Consider the following 18548-nt stretch of genomic DNA (forward strand, 5'->3'; position numbering starts at 1 on the left):
TTGTGGTATGAATGAATTTGGGCTTGACTGTAGATTCGAGTCATTAAAAACCCCCAACAGTTTTCTATGACGACATTCATGTAGCAGATTCAGTGTAAGTGAAACAATAATTGAAAGGTATGTGCTCAAAATAACAGCAAAGTAAAGTTTAATCAGTGAACTTATTCACTCTGAATGAAATCAGGTGTTAAACATGTGACCCCTGAGCAATGTAGCGATCAGAAGACACCTAGAAAAACTTACCTTTCTAAGTCACATTGCTTAGAAAGGTGACATGGGCTAAGGAGCACACACCCTAAAGGGAAATGAGGCAATATGATGAGAACTGATGAAAGCAAGAACGTTCTTTTTGAGTCTTAGGGGCTGCAGACAATTTGTCATATGACCCCAAAACACTGATTTCGACCCACAGGACGCTGTGAGACCCCACAGCTCCATTTATACCTAAAAAATCTGAATAAAACATATCTATCTATATATTTGTGGTGTTAGTTTTTTAGTCTTTGCGAAAGAATGAGCAGTGGTCAACTTCCGGAACGTCACTAATGACACGTATTCAAAATGGCGGCCGAGGCTATGGTAAGTGGTAAAATGAACTCTTTCCTCTATCTATATATTTGCTGCTCTCTACTCCTTAAATAAGTAAGACATTGCGATGTAGTTGCGGCAGAGGAAATTAACTGAAGCGATATAAGGAATCTTAATGTAAAGATACTATTCACAGGAGTTTATTGTTTGAATGTTTGCAATGTTGCTAACTTAGTTAGCCTGTTAGCTAAAGCTAGCTTGGCTGTACAGAGCTCTGGCTGCTACAGTGATTCTCTTGAATTATGAAATTGTTTAAACACACGTCCAAGAGACCTTGGGCTCGTCAGTTATCGGGCTGTCATCCCAGCAGATAGGAGATAAAGCAGAACTTTTCCAGCTAGCTTCAGCACGTACGTCTGGAAGCGTCAGTTATTATGACTGAAAGGTGTTAGCATGGCAGAAGGGAATGAAGTTCAACAAAATACCCAGAAAAAACTGGAATAAAACTGTTTCCATTTAACCATTTTGTCATGTTGGCACTATGTAGCTCATATAACATATTGTGCTGGTCCGCTACCCACCCTGTCATAATTCACTGTTATTGACAATTCAGTTGTTAATTAAACTTTGTGACGTTATAGTTTAACGTCATACCTACATATAAACTCACCTACATAGTTTATATGTAGGTGAGTTTATATGACTCACCTACATATAAACTACATCAGAAATAAACCAACATTTATATTCTAGATGTTGGCATAGTGAGTACAATGCGTGTCGGGATTGCAATGTGTTGCCCTTCTTATCCTGTTTGTGTTGAATGATCATGATTACGTTGTAGACTTTAAGTTTAGGTAACAAATCCTTAATACATCACACTTGTCATTATACAGGTTTGGGGGTTTTGGATATCAGCAACTTTGAAGGATTCCTTGTTGTGGAATTCGGACTTTTTCTACCAATGTTTTTTTTTTTTCTTATCTGAAAATGTTGATTAGATTTACTTGAACCAACATTTAGTCCAGCATATGTTTTTTTTGTCTGAATTGCATTAGGTTGCAGTATTTTGGATCAATACTGGTAAATAGTTTGAAATTAACTCTGAAAATTGTAGTTCAATAATATCCCCTTCCATTATCTTTATTTAGAGCTAAATCACAACTAAGTAAAGTTTCAGGCCAGACCATATTAGACTCATAACTGGTCATTTTCGCTTCAAGTTTGATTCAAATTCAGCCATGCAGATTGTCAATGTGTCCATTCCTCTGTTTTCCATACGCGCTGGTTTCAGATTGCATTGGGGTTTGTTGACTGGAACCCATCTCGACCTGCTTACCAGTCTGTCACAGGGCAACTCAGACACAGAGCCTACACAGTTAGATTGGATCTTGTCTTGTCCAGTTATAATACAATGTAGGAATCACAGGGAATGCAGCAGATTGCGTCCTATCTAATCTTTGCTTCAATGCAATCCTGCATTCTGAGCTAGCACAGGGCGTCAGCGCAGAACAACCACTGTATACTAACAGGAGGTAACCTCCAGCAGAACCAGGATCAGCATGAATGATCATCTGCCTCAATCTGACAGTGGCTGAAAGAATATCAAATGGACTAAGATGATAGTCCTGGGCTGGGTGTACATTTTATGGAAGGCAATATAAAAAGGGAATGCAATGTCAGTGAAAGCAATAATTGCAAATAATGTCCAAACAAAGTGAGGAAATGTCCTCAGTGTTTCCTCCTTTGGTACAACTACAAAGCATAAGATGAGGGTCACTAACTTGTGGCCCGTTATGCTCTTCATGGTGACTCTTGATGTTGGCTAAAAGAGCTTTTATGTCATATTTGCAAAGAGCATTCACAACTGAATGACACTTAGAGTACCCAGAATTTTTTTGGATCACCAATTGTGCACTTCTCCTGATTTTTCCTGTAACATAAATATGCAGCGAAACTTCTTGACAGCCGGAATCTTTATATGTTGAAAAAAAAAACTGTGATTAATATCTAAGATGTTAAAATCTAAGAAGTTAATTAATCAAATTAATGTAAAAAAGTTTTGATCCTAATTATAATTTTTTTATTACAGGGTGTTTTTCTTTAGTGGCTGGGATACTTTGAGTTTATTGCTAACATAGAACCCAGATAGTAGCTGCGTTTCTTGTACAAACGTGCATAAATTTTTGTCTATTTTATGCTATTGACAAATATGTCATTGTGGTGCTTCCCTATGGTGCTTTCCAACAAGCTTGTTCACACGATAAGTCATTATACATCATGGCGACAACAGATGTAAACAGTTACATAACATATATTCATATTTCAGCCTTGCTGCTAGCGCTCGTCATCTATCAGCCAATCAGAAGAGATGTCAGTGTCTTATTCAGGGGTTGGAGTGACAAGCTCCGCCTACTTGGGGGGGGGCGGCTACGTTTGCAGTGCTTTGAGAAAATTGTAGTCTGTGATTTTACAGGAGAGCTATGGATTCAACACTTTGGAATGACACACAGCTTTTTATGAACTGGGTGATGCTCACAGAGCTCTGGTGGAGCCAGCTGCACATTCTCCGAAAAAAACAAAAACAATCCATCACCCTCCTACTACTTCCTGTCGTCTTTTTTGTTGTTTTCACCAGTTGTAACATCCGGCTGTTGTGCTTGTGCCTCATATGATGTTAAAAAAGTGTTTCCATTGCAGTTTTGTGAATTGTATCCATTTTGATACAGCTGAAAAATCACCTCATCCCAGCGCAAAAACTTTTTATTGAAAAACATGAGTTTTTCTCCAAATTGGCCCGTTTCCATTAAGAAAATTTATTTTCGTAATTTCAATTTGTGCAATTCCATGGTTAATGGGAATGCAGCTAGTGAGTAGTCCATCAACATGTGGAGATGTGAATGAAAATCATTCCCTGTCAGTAAGGTAGTTTTACTGTAAAAGTTTAATCTCTCTGCGTCTGCATTTTTGGCTTTGACACCGTTTAGGTAGAGAGGAACTCAGAGAGAACATGTTTTTCCTGTTTTGCATGGTTCTGGATCCCCGAGGTGACATGAGCATCTTTATTCAGTCTGAAGCAGAGGACAGGTCTTTTAACTTCTTTCTACTCGGCACCATTTACATTTGTAAAGCTAAAAATCAGGCGGCTGTTATAGTTGATTCTTGCCAGCCACTCAATTGTTTAGTCATTTATTACAAAATATGGCTGTATTGCCACATTCAGAGGGCCTTTATTTAAATCTTTATTGAACCAGTCAGTAAAGGAAACAAGAAACACGAGAACCTTAAGCCAATCAGAATTGCCTGGTTTTGCCATCTTCTTGTCTTCTTGTTTGTTCTTGTGTGCTGTCATTCTCCTTTTTCTGATGGAAAGAAGCAGCGATGTTCTACCCCCCCAGCCCATACTGTGAAATAAGAGAAGTGCAGCCTGAGCTGAGCGTTTGTTTCATGCCTTGGTGCCTGTAAGGAATGGGTCGGTGTTAGTGGTGGCTTCAATAAACAGTATTTGAACAAACAGATTCTCCAGTTTGTAGTTTCCTTTTGTAACTCGATCTTCTTCTCATGGATAATAGACTCCGAAGCTGCTTGCTGTATTTTCATTCTTTTGTAAATTTTACCCTCTGAATTTCCCCCCCCACATTCGGGGCAGCAGCTTATTTTGAGGTCGTCCAGTAAACAGCCATTTCATAAACATGTGTGATACCTTTCAAATGAAATAACCATGTTGTTTAGTCATTGTTTATGTAGGGCAGTGGCTTGGGTGTGTCGGCGGGTCGTTGGATTTGTTCTTTGGGTTGTGGAGGTTGGTGTGGTGTGTCCATTGAAGGACGCCGTGCTGGCAGTGCAACGGTCAGTGTTTGCTGTGAATTCTGAAGGCAAGCAATACTGACCGCCAGCTCCTCAATGTGGCCAAATGTTGCTTTTTGTGTCTGGGTAGTTGGTTTTGTATTGTTTTGTCTTTTTTTTTGATATGTGCTGTATCTGTACACAAAAAGAATAGCTGCGCTAATGAGACTTGTGTTGACACAGAGGTTTTGCTGTGAATTCTGAAGGCGAAGCCGCTGCGCTGTCGGGTGGTCCGAATAAACGGTCTGAACCACGATCTCAACCACCGTGTGTGTCCGATTCCTGCCTCAAGTTTCCTTCCGACAACCACCATTAAAGAAAACGCAGCGCAGAGTCTAAGGAACAGCGAGGTGTCGTCTCACACGGACAGGGTTACATTTACTTTGTATTAATTAACAGTGACCTGCGAGTGAACATGAGTCACCAGGAAAGGCTGAGAAGTGATGCTCAAGTCAGCTCAAACTTTTACCTCCTGCGCTGTAGAAATCTTCTAAACTATTGTTTCCTGTCTCTGCTGCATTATTTCATTCTATTTAAAATCGAAATGAAGTGCGAAAAATAATCTGCCAACAAGGGAAACTGTATGCAGCACTCCTTTTCACAGATACAGTCTATCCAGGGTCTGGTCGGTACCATGCTGAAGAAACGTTCCCTTCATGAACATCATGACTGTTAACTGTGAGCATTATGCAGGGTTTGTTGCTGCTGTGTGTTGCAGGAGACGTGGTGCGCCCTGCTGCTTGTGGCGCTCTTTCCTGTGGGCCGGTCCTTCTATGTCCCCGGGGTCGCTCCTCAGGACTTCCATGAGGGCGCTCAAGTAGAAATTAAGGTAAGGCTGAAACTCTAGTAAATTATTTGTGATTTTCATTTGATATTTCACAAGAACGATGTGGTTTGAAGTTGTGTAATGTTCTCCAGGTTTTAATCCGATTGGTGAGCTTTTAGAAAACTACACAAGAAACTAAAATTGATATTCTGTCCCGTGCTTTATTTTTGTAGGGTTGTATAATTAGTGTCTTATTATTTTATTAATCAACAGTGATCCGGTTGTCCAATTTTTCACCTGAACATTGTTGTCTTTTTTATTTTGACATTCTTAGAAAAGACTAGGCCTGTGGCAATAAGGAATAAATCAATTACTGCATATATCGTTTTTCCTCTTTTCTCTCTTTCTACCAAAACCTGGATGACAAAAGTCTTCAGTGTTTTTTCCTTTTTTTGAAGGACAATATTGTTTACAGAGACTTCATAATTCATTTGATTTCTTGTCGTTTTTGGTTTGCTTATTTATTTTGGATATTTAAAATGTCTTCCAGTTCCAGTGTTAAATGTTCATTAGCATTTAAAGTTTATTGATTTTTCAGAATGTATTTCTGCACTATTATGCCATTACCATTGTATTATTTGAAAATGGTCTCAAAACAACATTATTGCAATAATATTTATCATTCATCAAAATTTGTTTCAATCCTAGAAAAGATTTGTCACCTTACATGAAACTCCCCAGTTAACAGTTTTTATGAACCTTATGTGTCTCTCTTTGTTTTTATTAAAAATTGTAATTGGGTGGGTTTTTTTTCAATTTGCCCATTTCAAAGCAGAAAATATTTAAATATCTTGTAAACCAGAATTGTCAGAAGATATGAGATAACATCTTAGTGCTGAAAACTATCAGAAGTTCAGATGAAACAAGCTGCCAGCTATTTAAATGTATTTAAATAGCTGGTATTGGGAGGATTTTCCTCCCAATACATCATAAGTTGTTAAAAATTAGAAACTTCTGCACTAAGAACAGCAACATCCTTTTATAAATTCAGCACTCATGACTTCAGCTATCTTTATTTAGGATGTAGAGGTACTTGATGCTTTTAAATGTTTCCTGTTTGCTGTAGACCATGTTGCCGGTGTGTGTCTGTGTGTGTTTGCATGAGCCAGTGTTGACTGAATGCGATTGTCTTTTCAGGCGGTCAAGCTGACCAGCTCCCGTACGCAGCTTCCATATGAATACTATTCCCTGCCTTTCTGTAAGCCCGGCTCTGTCTTATATAAGGCGGAAAACTTGGGTAGGTGGGCTGCAGATTGTGGCATTGATTTTTATAAATTTGCTTGTTTTTCAGTGTAATATGTTCATGTTAAAAATAAAAAAAATTCTATGACTTGGATGAATTTATGTGTATGGTTAAGCATATCTTGTCAGACAGTATGTGGGGCCCGTGTGCTGAAGAGAGTTTAAACTTGATTGACATTATTTACAAAACATATTTACACTCTCTCAAAATGGGTTTTGCACGCCAGTACATTGCTAGCAGTCATTTTGTTTTATTTACCTATTTTCCATAATGTCTCAGAATGCTCAAGGGAATTTTGTGCTAAATCTCATTTTAACAGTTTTTTTTCTTTTAATTTGTGTTAAAACAGATACTATATTAGAAACTGGTGTTAATTTGAGTATGTTTAACACAGCTAAACGTTATTGTGCTATTTGTGTTTTATTTTTGTCCGTTTTGATGCAGCCTGTCAGTATCCTAAATGCTGCAGAAAACGCTGCAGTCTTTGTTTTGATGTACGGTGGCCCTGAGGTGCAAACCACTTCAACAAATTCAAAAACACGTCAACATTAACAAAACGGAAAGGGTACGTCCCAGTGGGAGACCTGAGAAATGGCTGATTGGACGACAGTGCTTTTGAACCCGTTGTTGCGATAAGCTATAGCGTCCGCCATATTGAAAGTGGCTTATCTGCCAGCGAATACAGCAAAAATAACATTTGGCAGTAAACAGATTAGCTCATCTTTGTACAGTTCACACTCACTAAGATGAACTAATTTTAAACATGCTAAGAACAAGTTAAAAGAGAAATTGTATTCGTAAAATTAATTCTTTTTTTTTTGTTTTGTTCACTTATTTTTTGACATTTTCAGCTTTTTTAAATATCTAACTTTAGTAATTCTTGTGCTTTTGTTTCTAATATCTTTTATCCCGGTGTTATTTGCACAGGGGAGGTTTTGCGTGGAGATCGCATTGTGAATACGCTCTACAATGTGAAGATGAACGAGGATAAGAAATGCGAGCTGATGTGCGTCAAGAAGAAGCTCAACGTGGAGGAGAGCAAACTGGTGGCTGAACGAATCCAGGAGGAGTACTACGTTCACCTGTGAGTTCATCCCATTTACCCGCTAATGCCCATTTATCAAGCAGAAAACCAACAAGCTCATTCCAAATAATTGCTCTTAATATAATCCAACAGGAACCAGTTTTCAATTTCTCACATTAAACTTGTGTTTATTTTAGTTTTTACTTTCTTGCATTTATAATCTAACCTTGGGAATTGAAAACCAAATGAAGAGCTATGTTGATGTGTGTTATTTCAGGATTGCAGACAACCTTCCAGTTGCCACCAGGTTGGAGTTTTACCCCAACAGAGAAACGGGAGGGGATGAAGAGCAGAAGAAGGTTGCAGATAAAGATGTTCAGTTTGAACATGGCTACAGACTTGGCTTCGTCGACAACAACAAGGTAGATTTCACACTTGCCTCTTCAGAATCAGCTTTTGCCTCATCACTCACTAAATGACCCAACCTGAGGAATGCGCATGTTTATCGTTAACCATAAAAGTGAATGTTAATATAGTAGAATATTGTTAAAAATCTTTTTATTTCTGTTTCCGGAAAAAGGCTTTACATGAACTTTTGAATGTCAGATAAACAATTTAAAGAGTTTAAAAACAGCGAGTTAAAGATTCTATAAAGATTTGATGAGCTGATAAAGCCCACCAAGTTATCACTGCATGTTTATAATTAACAATAGTGACCTCACTGTTGCCAACTCAACAACTTTCTTTATATATTGAGCAAAATTTCAGACAAAAAAATTGGTATCGGCCAATATTGGAATCAGCAGGTTAAGCTTTTTAAAAGATCGGTAATTGGTGATCGGCCAGAAAACTGCAATCAGTGCACCCCTAGTAGATATGTAATGCAAATTTTGAGTGAAATTTAAAAATGTCTCAAAACAGACAACAAAACACAAATTAAACATGTTTCCGTCTACTGGTTTGGAGCTAATCAACCAGGCTGTGCAGATGTTGCTAGCATGGCTCTAACAAACAGGAAGTAGATGTCGTAAACTAGCATGGAGCACATATGTTAGAATAATGGAGAGTTTTCCCATCACTCCAAGCAAGCCTTCATCAGTTCAATCAATTGGATTTCCAGTTCTGAGCAATATGAAACAGATGTTTGGAAAAACACTAATTAAATTCTGTGTTGTTGTTTTTTTTTGTTCCAGTTTTATCTGCACAACCACCTGTCCTTCATCCTGTACTTCCACAGGGAGAAAGTAGAAGAGGGAGAGACTCACAACTACAGAGTGGTGCGTTTTGAGGTTGTACCTCAAAGTGTCAAAGTGGAAGGTTGGTATCAACACGAGCTTTCCAAAAACTTTGGCTTTGGTGATTGTGTCAAACCTGAGGTTAACGCTAACTACTGTATTTTGGTCAAATGAAGCGAATGTGTCGGTTAGAAAGTCACCTGTTGCTTTGAATTTCTGTTTCTTTTTTTAATATGTAGCTCTGAAGGCCATTGAAACAGATAAAACCTGCACGCTGCCTGAAGCCAGTGGTTCTGCCGCCCAAGAGATTGACCCAACCAAAGACAACGAGATTCTTTTCACATATTCTGTCACCTGGAAGGTCAGCGAAATGAAACCCTTTTTAATCAAAGGTCAGACCTGGATGTAAACCATCTAAAACCCTCAATATAAATAGATCAGCTGGGCTGACGCAAAGAATAAACAAAACAACACTTCTGATGTTTCTAAATTGAATTTAGAAAATCTATTGGTCAAAAAACAGTCACCATAAGGATTTAAATAATCTGTTTAAGATAAAACTGCTGTACTTAAATATTATAGTTGGCGTAAAATTAAAATGACCATCCATGCTTGTTTCAATTGGCAAAACTCAGCTCACCTAAATCTATTAGCTATTTTTTTTAATCAACAGATAGTTTTTTTTCCCCCTGCTGATTCTGATGGATGTGGTGATGAAACAGGATCATCTCGCTTAAAAGATAAACCTGTTTATCTTTTAACGGTAATCGGAGATCTCTTCTCAGACACTTAGGCCATCTTTAGGTCCTTATTGTGACTCTTTAAAATGCGTTTAGAAGTATTTACCGTCCTGGTGCCATAAGATTTCAGTGTGTTTTCCTGATTTCAAAGCTTGAGTTCACTGTTTGGCATGTTTGATACCTGGTATCCAACCAGGTATCTATCTAAAAATAGATAGATTTTTTTAGATAGATATCTAAAAAAATCATTCTTTTTTTTTTTTTTAGATAGATTAGGTTTATGTAAAAAATTATATAAACTTAATCTAATTTTTTCCTCAGTTTGAATCACTGACCTTCTTGTCTCATTTGCACAGGAGAGTGAGGTGAAGTGGGCCTCTCGCTGGGACACATACCTGACCATGAGCGACGTCCAGATTCACTGGTTCTCCATCGTCAACTCTGTGGTGGTCGTCTTCTTCCTCTCTGGTACGGCTGTAATGCTCGCGTTCTCACTAAAACCAGGAAGATAGAGCACATAACACCAGTTTTAAAGTCCCTCCACTGGCTCCCTATAGCTCAAAGAATAGACTTTAAAATACTGTTGTTAGTTTACAAATCTCTGAATGTCTTAGCACCACAATACATTAAAGATCTGCTGTTGTTGTATCAACCTTGCAGACCTCTCAGGTCTTCTGGTTCTGGTTCTGCTCTGCATCCCCAGAACCAGAACCAAATGAGGAGAAGCAGCATTTAGCATCTATGCACCACAAATTTGGAGCAAACTTCCAGAAAACTGTAAAACAGCTGAAACACTGTCTTCCTTTAAATCTCGACTAAAAACCCACCTGTTTAGGATTGTATTTGAAATGTAATCAATTACAAATTTATTGATGGAACCTGACTTAATGTCGTGTTTTGATTGTTGATTTTATGTTGCTTTGTGTTTCTGTGTTTGATATGATGTAAAGCACTTTGAAATGCCTTGCTGCTGAAATGTGCTATACAAATAAAATTTGATTTGATTTGATTTTGATTTAAAAACACACCACACCATCGTCCTTCTACTACTTCCTGTCATCATCTTCATGGTTTGCACCAGTGGTAACCTCTGGTTGTTGATGCAAAAAAAATGTTGCCATTACAGTTTTGTGAAATAAACCAATTTTGATATGGCCGCAAATCAGAATCAGCTTTTATTGTCATCATACAGCAAAGAAAACAGACAACATAGGACAAGGGTAGACGGGTCCCTGAGGCTGCAGCTCACTGCCCTTTTGTAAGATGAGAATAATGACATCATATCTCATCTTCAGAGTCAGATTTGACTCTGTGTCCCTACAGGACACAGGATGAGGTTTCAAAAGAAAAAGAAAAACCACATCATCCTAGCACTGCACTTTTTTGTTGAAAATGAGAGTTTTCTTTTTTTTCAACTTGGTGTGTTTCGATTAAGCAAATTTATTTTCAAAATGTCAAATTGCTCAGTTGTTTGGTTAATGGAAACGAGGCTACTGGTGTGTCATTCTAAATGCCACAGCAAGAGTTTGTCTTTCTGGCGTTGCATGAACCCTTTCTCCTTCTCTGCCTTTGTCTTCCAGGGATTTTGAGTATGATCATCATCAGAACTTTGCGGAAGGACATTGCCAATTACAACAGAGATGACGACATTGTAAGAAAATACAAAACGGATCAAAGAGTTTGATCTGCCTGTTTGCTCCAAGAAATCGTTTTCATCTTTGAGATTTTCTTGCCTGTTAAAATCTTGGTTTTTATTCAGAGGTTCAGTTCTGGTTTTTTCTAAGCAGCGTTTCTCATTGCTAACCAGGAAGACACGATGGAGGAGTCGGGATGGAAGAACGTCCATGGCGACGTCTTCAGACCGCCGCAGTATCCCATGATCCTCAGCTCCCTGCTGGGCTCAGGGATCCAGCTTTTCTGCATGATCCTCATTGTCATCTGTGAGTTTGGCTTCCGTCCTCTTTGCTCTACAAAACTTTGCCGTTTTCGAAATTCTTATTCCTTATATGATTTTTTAAAACATTTGTACGTGACCAACATGCTCATTCATGAAGTCTAATAAAAAATTATGTTTGTATGAATGAATAAAGAAATAATAAAACACAAACTACTGGAGCTGTTTTACAGGTCGTTATTTTCATGTAGCCTGTTCTCACTATGCTTATCGTGCCGTTTTAGCTCAGATCCACAGTTGAATCTTTCCTCAGCTAATAACTCTCGTCTGTTTTCGTGTTGCAGTTGTTGCCATGCTGGGCATGTTGTCTCCATCGAGCAGAGGAGCCTTGATGACTACTTCATGTTTCCTCTTCATGTTTATGGGGTAAAGGCCTCGATAGCTGCTTTAAATCCTCACAGAAACAGAATAAAGTGATGCTATTTCAATGAGGATACCTTTAACCTGTGGATGTTTTTCCTTCAGTGTGTTTGGGGGTTACTTTGCTGGCAGACTGTACCGCACACTGAAGGGCCATCGGTGGAGGAAAGGAGCATTTTGTGTAAGTCAATCTTTGGTGTTTCTTTTTTTTACAGTATATATATTCTTATGACAGAATTGTATTCATTTCATCCAATCTTTCTGGTTGAAGCGTAGTTCACTAGAAACTGATCGTATGGGACAATAAATGTGCAGAACAAGTTTTCTTCTCTGGTCAAAGGCAGGCACAGAGCAACACAGTCTACAGCCTAAAACATTCTAACACAGATCCAGAGAACAGCAGTGATGCTCTACTCACTGACTGTAACGTGTCTCAAAACAACATGTAGAGCACAACTCTGGAGCTTTGTTTCAAAGTTGAGTCTGACTACTAAGCAATTTGTAAGGTTTCGACTGTGTTTAATGCAACGTTTGTATTGTTAGTATTTAGATATGACTGCAACATTAAAATTGTTCAGTGACCTCCAAGCATGAAACCAACTTTATGTTTTGCTGGACCGAGTTTAGGGGAGCAACTGGGGCTGAAGTCTGTTTTTCATCTGTTTCTCTTCTAGACGGCCACTTTGTATCCCGGAGCGGTGTTTGGAATCTGCTTCGTTCTGAACTGTTTCATTTGGGGGGAGCACTCCTCTGGAGCAGTGAGTTCAGTCCTTTTAAACCCAACCAGAAAGGTTTTCTATTGGGAGTAAATGCTACTAAACCTCCGAAGCTTTTCTGGATCAAACATTATAGTCGGTGTAAGATATTTCAGTTCATACTTGTTGTTATCTAAGGTGGTCATAGGGAGAAAAAATACTTTCTGGTGATGTCACAACCCAATACTGTGATTTAAATTGATCAGTTTGAATGTTTTAGATCATCTGGAGATGATAAAATCAACTCAAGATTATTTTTTAGAATCAGTAAAATAGCCTTTTAATTTAATGCAGGTAGGAGGGTCTGTAGCAGAAGCCAACTTCACATTGTTGGTGGCTAATAGTTAGCAGTCCCTGTCAGTGTTCATTGTTTATGTAAGCAAGTGTTGTCAGCCGCCAGTCTGCCATTAAAGGAGCAGTGTTATATAAAATCAACTTTTTGGAGCTGCACATCATATTATAATGTTATTCCTTCATCAAAAACATACCTGGAGTGTTGCTTTGATTCTTTCACGCATGTTTGAGAAATCTTTTAATCTCCATGGTAACCATTCAGCTGTGAAAAACGCCTGAACCGAGCACCACCTTCGTGGACGTAGTTCCTCCTCAGAACTGCGATTTTTAAGCTTCCCACCTCACAGAGCAGCCATCTCCCATGACTCTCCCACTCTGCTCCTTCAGACTAGCCAGCAGCAATTAGTAAACAACTGGTGGAACTGCACATCTGCTGAGCTCATTATATGAACTACTTCTAGGTGCAACACTGGTAAAAACATTGTTAAAGGGTTAATGGAGAGGAGCCATGTTGTGATGATTTCCTAAAGACAGGGTTTCAGAAACAGCAGGGATTTTTAAAGAGACAGAGGCCTAATTTCTTTAAGTCATATTCAACATATGAAGCATTTTTATAACAACTGAAGGTAACGTTACTTGATTGTGTTATAAAACAAAGGCAAAACAAGACAGGATGAAGGCTAAACATTAGTTTTTCTTAGCTTTTCATGGTTGATTTCTCTGATATGATGTTTCTTGACATTTGCCTTGGTCTCCTGTCCTGCTCTGGATTCCAGGTTCCCTTCACCACCATGCTGGCCCTGCTGTGCATGTGGTTTGGCATCTCCATGCCTTTGGTCTACCTGGGTTACTACTTTGGCTTCCGTAAGCAGCCTTATGATAACCCGGTGCGCACCAACCAGATTCCCCGCCAGGTTCCGGAGCAGCGCTGGTACATGAACAAGTTTGTGGGGTGAGTGTGCTCCAAAACCTCGTCCGTTCTACTTATCTATAGTGCATGAACTAAAAGTTTTCTTTTCTTTATCTGCCTCCCAGAATCCTCATGGCTGGGATCTTACCGTTTGGCGCCATGTTCATAGAACTCTTCTTCATCTTCAGTGTAAGTCTAAGCTCATCTTTGCAGTGCCAAGGAAATTCTTCCCTATATTAGGAAATGAAAAGGAAGGTTACATCCCAGGCTCTGTAACATCCTCATCAATGTGTTTGTGTCGCCACCTACAGGCCATCTGGGAGAATCAGTTTTACTACCTCTTTGGCTTTCTGTTCCTGGTTTTCATCATCCTGGTGGTGTCCTGCTCTCAGATCAGCATTGTGATGGTCTATTTCCAGCTGTGTGCAGAGGTAAGGCCGCCAAGATGCAGGAGTGTCGCTGTGGTTACGTGGCGTTTCGTCCCACACGGAGAACGATGATGTGCCGTGTCTGTGTTCCTCACCGTCAGGACTACCGGTGGTGGTGGAGAACGTTCCTGGTGTCAGGAGGCTCTGCTTTCTACGTCCTGATTTACGCCGTCTTCTACTTTGCCAATAAGGTAAAAACCAGGAGAACTCAACTCTGATCAGAGCTGTACTTAATCATTCTTCATCACAAGAAACTGCTGTCTGATTAAAAGTCTCTAAAAAAGCTTTACATGGATATAAAAATTAATTCAATTCAAAAATACTTTTCTGAATTCCGAGGGAAATGAAATGTTGCTCACATTATCCCAGTTTGTTCAAAACAATTGTAGTGGATACTGATGGTAGGGAATGCAACCAACATAAATTTTCTGACTAGAGGTTAGGGAAGTATTTGACGCTATTGCTGAAAAGTGCAAAAATATGTCTTTTCTGTCTGTACCATTAAAAAATGTGAGTTTTTCAGGAACTAAAATATTTGTAAGGGCAGTCAGGCTGTCTGACTGGATATGCAGAGCTTTAGTCCCTCATGCTTGAAGCATAACATCCAACACAATATTTTTTGCATCTAGAATATTGTACAAACTGATGTCACAATGACTTGATTTACAGTGTAGCTCTTATTAGAATTAATACTAATCTTTTCTTTAAAGAGAAAGTTTTTGAAGTTATCAGTAAACTCTTTCTTTCTGCGCATCCTTGAAAAGTTTTAAGTCTTAAATTGATGTATCTAAAATTGAGGCCTTAAAATGTTTTAAATTCCGTTAAATAAAGAAATCTGCCTTAAATATGTTACTCACAGGTGACAGGACTATTTATTTATTCTGTGGTTTATTTTTCTCGTGAGTCTTTTCTGTCAGGCAAAAGTTTCAGTCGCATAAAGACATCTTCATTACATTCTTTGAGTCAAGGTGGTTGAGGCTATCGCTAGCTAGCTGCTAATATACCCGTAGCAGCTAGCATTTTGTGTCCATCATTGGTAAGTGTAAATAACCACCAGTTGACAGGACAACATTCATGTTCACCACCGGCTCACTTTTGTTGCCAACGCATACGATGCTATGTGCGTCCTGGGCTTAAAACAAAAAAACTCACTCTACCATGTAAAATGTGCAGTTTCCTTTTGTATATTTTTGCTATAATGAATGTCTTGAATTTCAATCATAATGGTCTTAAAATGTGTGAAGTTTGAGTTGGTGAAACCTGCAGGAACCCTGTTGCAGGACGACATTAAATGGCAGCGGGTTTGTGTCAGGGAAGAAATTGGGAAGCTATCAAACTGACCTCCATTTTAGAAATGTCCAACTTAATCAAACTGAAAATATTCATATTTATAACATACAGACAACTGGTAAGTCTGTCGCTGTTTTCTCAGCCAAAACACCTTCCCTGCTGGTTGGGAAACGGTAATGTGTTGCTAGCAGCTAAAAAGGTGGTTCTCCAATCGGTCACTCTAACATGACCTCTTGTCTGTTTCAAGTGTTTCTGATTTAAAAATTAAATCACCTTCTGTGTGTGTGATTTGTCTCTAGCTGGACATTGTGGAGTTCATCCCCTCCCTGTTGTACTTTGGTTACACCACCCTCATGGTGCTGTCCTTCTGGCTGCTAACGGGCACAATCGGTTTCTACGCAGCCTACATGTTCATCAGGAAAATCTACGCCGCGGTCAAGATCGACTGATTCCTCGGAGCCGCTGATGTTCTCCTAGTTCTTTGTTTATTTTTCAGAATTTTTTTTAATACGTTTGTTTTTTAATTATTATTATTATTATTATTCTTTTTGTCCAACAAGCACTGACTTGTGTGCAGAAGTAACAGGGGTTTCTTGATATGATGCAACAACCCCATCTGCTGGCCACATGGTGGAATAACAGGCGAGACCCGGACAGCAGCGTCCTCTACTGGGAGTGTTGGTGTCTCCTGTCGCCTCACCCTGCACACACACACACACACACACACACCCCAGAGACACACACACACACAGCGGGCCAAAGCTTGTCAGATAAATTTCTGCAAATTTTTTCCCCCAATGTTTCCAACTTGAAGTTTTCATTTCATTTGGCCATCATCATATTTTTTGTTGTTGGGTTTTTTTTTCTTTTCTTCTCTTTTAATTGTCTCCTTGGACGCCATTTTCTTGTGTTTTCTTCACACTAATCGCGTTTCGGTTCAGAGACTGTTTGGATCAGGGTTTTGGTGTTTGACTTGATGGGGAATTATGCTGGGCTCTTTTAAATTGTAATACAAGAAAAGGATTAAATGTTCCATGACTTTTTTTCTTTTTTTTTTAAAATGGGTTTGCCGTGTCCCCGTTGGAACCAAGTTGCTCGCAATCCGTCTCGGCGTACCGCTTCGTTTATTCTAAACGTTTCAGAACCGCTTCTGATTGGACGTAAATATTTGGAGCGAACGGCGGTGTCTACGGCGACACAGGTGGAGCGGCCACGGGACGAACGGCACGAAGGAGGAGGCCGTTTGCGTTCGAAAGCAGAACGTACTGATGTATCTTCAACAGTGTAGCCTTAGCAGTCCCAGAGCCTGCAGAACTATGCAGTAATGGAAAGAGTGTTTAAAGCTAATATCAAAGGACCGTATTTGTTTCAAAGGAAAAAAGAAAATCACAGTAATCCCTAAAGTTTACATCTAAAGTTTGACTTTTGTTCACGACTTCTCCATAAAGCTGCAGCAAAGTGCAAGAAAATGGCTTTCAACAGAGTTTCAGCTGTCCAGTGTTCTTAACACACACAGTCAGCTGGTGTTACAGGTTTGCACATCTTACACATCAACTTACTTTCTCCCCTGATACTTTAGCTTAAAAACTAACTTTAGGTTACATTTCAGAAAATGGTGACGTTAAGGGCTCCCCAAAGATGATCCATTGTAGCAAAAACATTGAGATGTGTACAGTTTTGCTCAGTGGCTACAGGAGAAAGTTGAGTGATTCCTTTAGAGTTGAAAATCTATTCCCTTCCTTCACATCTGATATGTTGTTGGTGTGAATAATACAGATGAATCTATAATTAGCACTAAAGCTATGAATTTCTTGGCACCTGTGGTGAATCGCCGCTCACATAACGGCTGCAGCAGCTTTTATGAATTACTGGATACGTTTTCAGATTTCCTGAAATCCCACAAAATCCTTTTTTTCTGGGCTTATCGGCACAGAATCCAGCTAACGGACTGAAAGTTGCAGAAGAGGAAACTGTTTCCAAGCCCCTAATCAAGTAAAATGGAAGTAACATTTATTTCATTTATTTTGGGATTTGAATTAAATAACATATTTCTGGGAGAGGTTTTTTTTTTTCTTCTTCTTCCTCTCCCTTTACAGTGTACTGGTACTTAAATCTTCACTCATTTAAACCAAGAAAGTGGAAATGAGTCATTTCCTGGTCCTCATTATAATCCCCAACTGCTACAAAGGAGTTTCCAGAGGAGAGGCGAGACGAGCTGAGATCAGTCTGGCTGGGTGGATTCTTACAGATTTATGTCCATTTGCTTATGGAACCTTATTAAACTTTCCGAATCCTCTTTACTTCTGCCTGATTTTAAGGTGGAGCCACTCCTCTCCTGCTGCTGAGGTGCACACGCCAGGAGAGATTTTAATTTTTTTTATTTTTTTTAAACAGACTCGAGAGGCCTGGGTCCTGTGTGTGTGAACATATGCACAGATCCGGGTTTCCAGTGTAAATAAGAGCTTTGTATTTGTTACGTTTGGCTGTTTGTGGCACTCTGTAATGATTCCTGTCATTGTTTTAGCCAAAAGCATGATGCTCTTGATGACTTTTTAGAGCAATGTTTTTTTTTGTTTTGTTTTTTTGTCGTTTTTTTTAAACTTTCTGTTTGTTTCTTTTACAGATTGTCTATATACAAAATGTACAATGACAATAAAGTGATGACAAGTTGAATATGAAAGCCGGCTCTTTTTTAATTTTTTTTTATTGACTTTGCAGGTCAGATTCTAATAGACATTCTCTACCTGGTAGGAACGCTGTAAATGGAAGACGACGAGGTGAAGCGGGCCCTGACTGGGAGAGTGGAGCGAACACACACCTGGTAGGTCAGTCATGGCTGCTGGGGCCCACCAGGCTCCAAACAAACTCGGTAATTACGCTGTACTGACACATGCAAAGAATGACTAATTTAAAAAGCATCAAATTTTATTCAAGATGCAGACCTCCAGTTAATTCAGTCACCCTAATCTTAAGTTCTACTGTAGTGGTAACTTGGTAGATCATACATTCATTGAATGTTGTGAACAGTTCTCTAAAATGCCATTAGTAAAACAACAACCCTGGAGCTCCATACGAGTCACTAAATAATACTTTGTTCAGAGTCGGCAGCGAGTTG

General features: G+C 39.1%; 1 protein-coding gene across 1 annotated transcript; it reads left to right on the forward strand.

Annotated features, from left to right (window-relative positions):
- Nucleotides 1-518: 518 nt before the first annotated feature.
- On the forward strand, nucleotides 519-18113 carry tm9sf4 (transmembrane 9 superfamily member 4). The gene is made up of 18 exons (XM_005804856.2): nucleotides 519-579; nucleotides 5093-5203; nucleotides 6338-6437; nucleotides 7371-7527; nucleotides 7745-7889; nucleotides 8661-8784; nucleotides 8942-9063; nucleotides 9799-9910; nucleotides 11023-11093; nucleotides 11250-11382; nucleotides 11681-11762; nucleotides 11862-11937; nucleotides 12431-12514; nucleotides 13582-13757; nucleotides 13841-13904; nucleotides 14027-14146; nucleotides 14245-14334; nucleotides 15733-18113. Exons 1-18 carry the CDS (start codon nucleotides 562-564, stop codon nucleotides 15880-15882), a joined length of 1935 nt encoding a protein of 644 aa, XP_005804913.1. The 5' UTR covers nucleotides 519-561; the 3' UTR covers nucleotides 15883-18113.
- The last annotated feature ends 435 nt before the right edge of the window (nucleotides 18114-18548 follow it).

The sequence above is a fragment of the Xiphophorus maculatus genome, chromosome 1, assembly GCF_002775205.1.
Source record: "Xiphophorus maculatus strain JP 163 A chromosome 1, X_maculatus-5.0-male, whole genome shotgun sequence".
Lineage (NCBI taxonomy): Eukaryota > Metazoa > Chordata > Actinopteri > Cyprinodontiformes > Poeciliidae > Xiphophorus > Xiphophorus maculatus.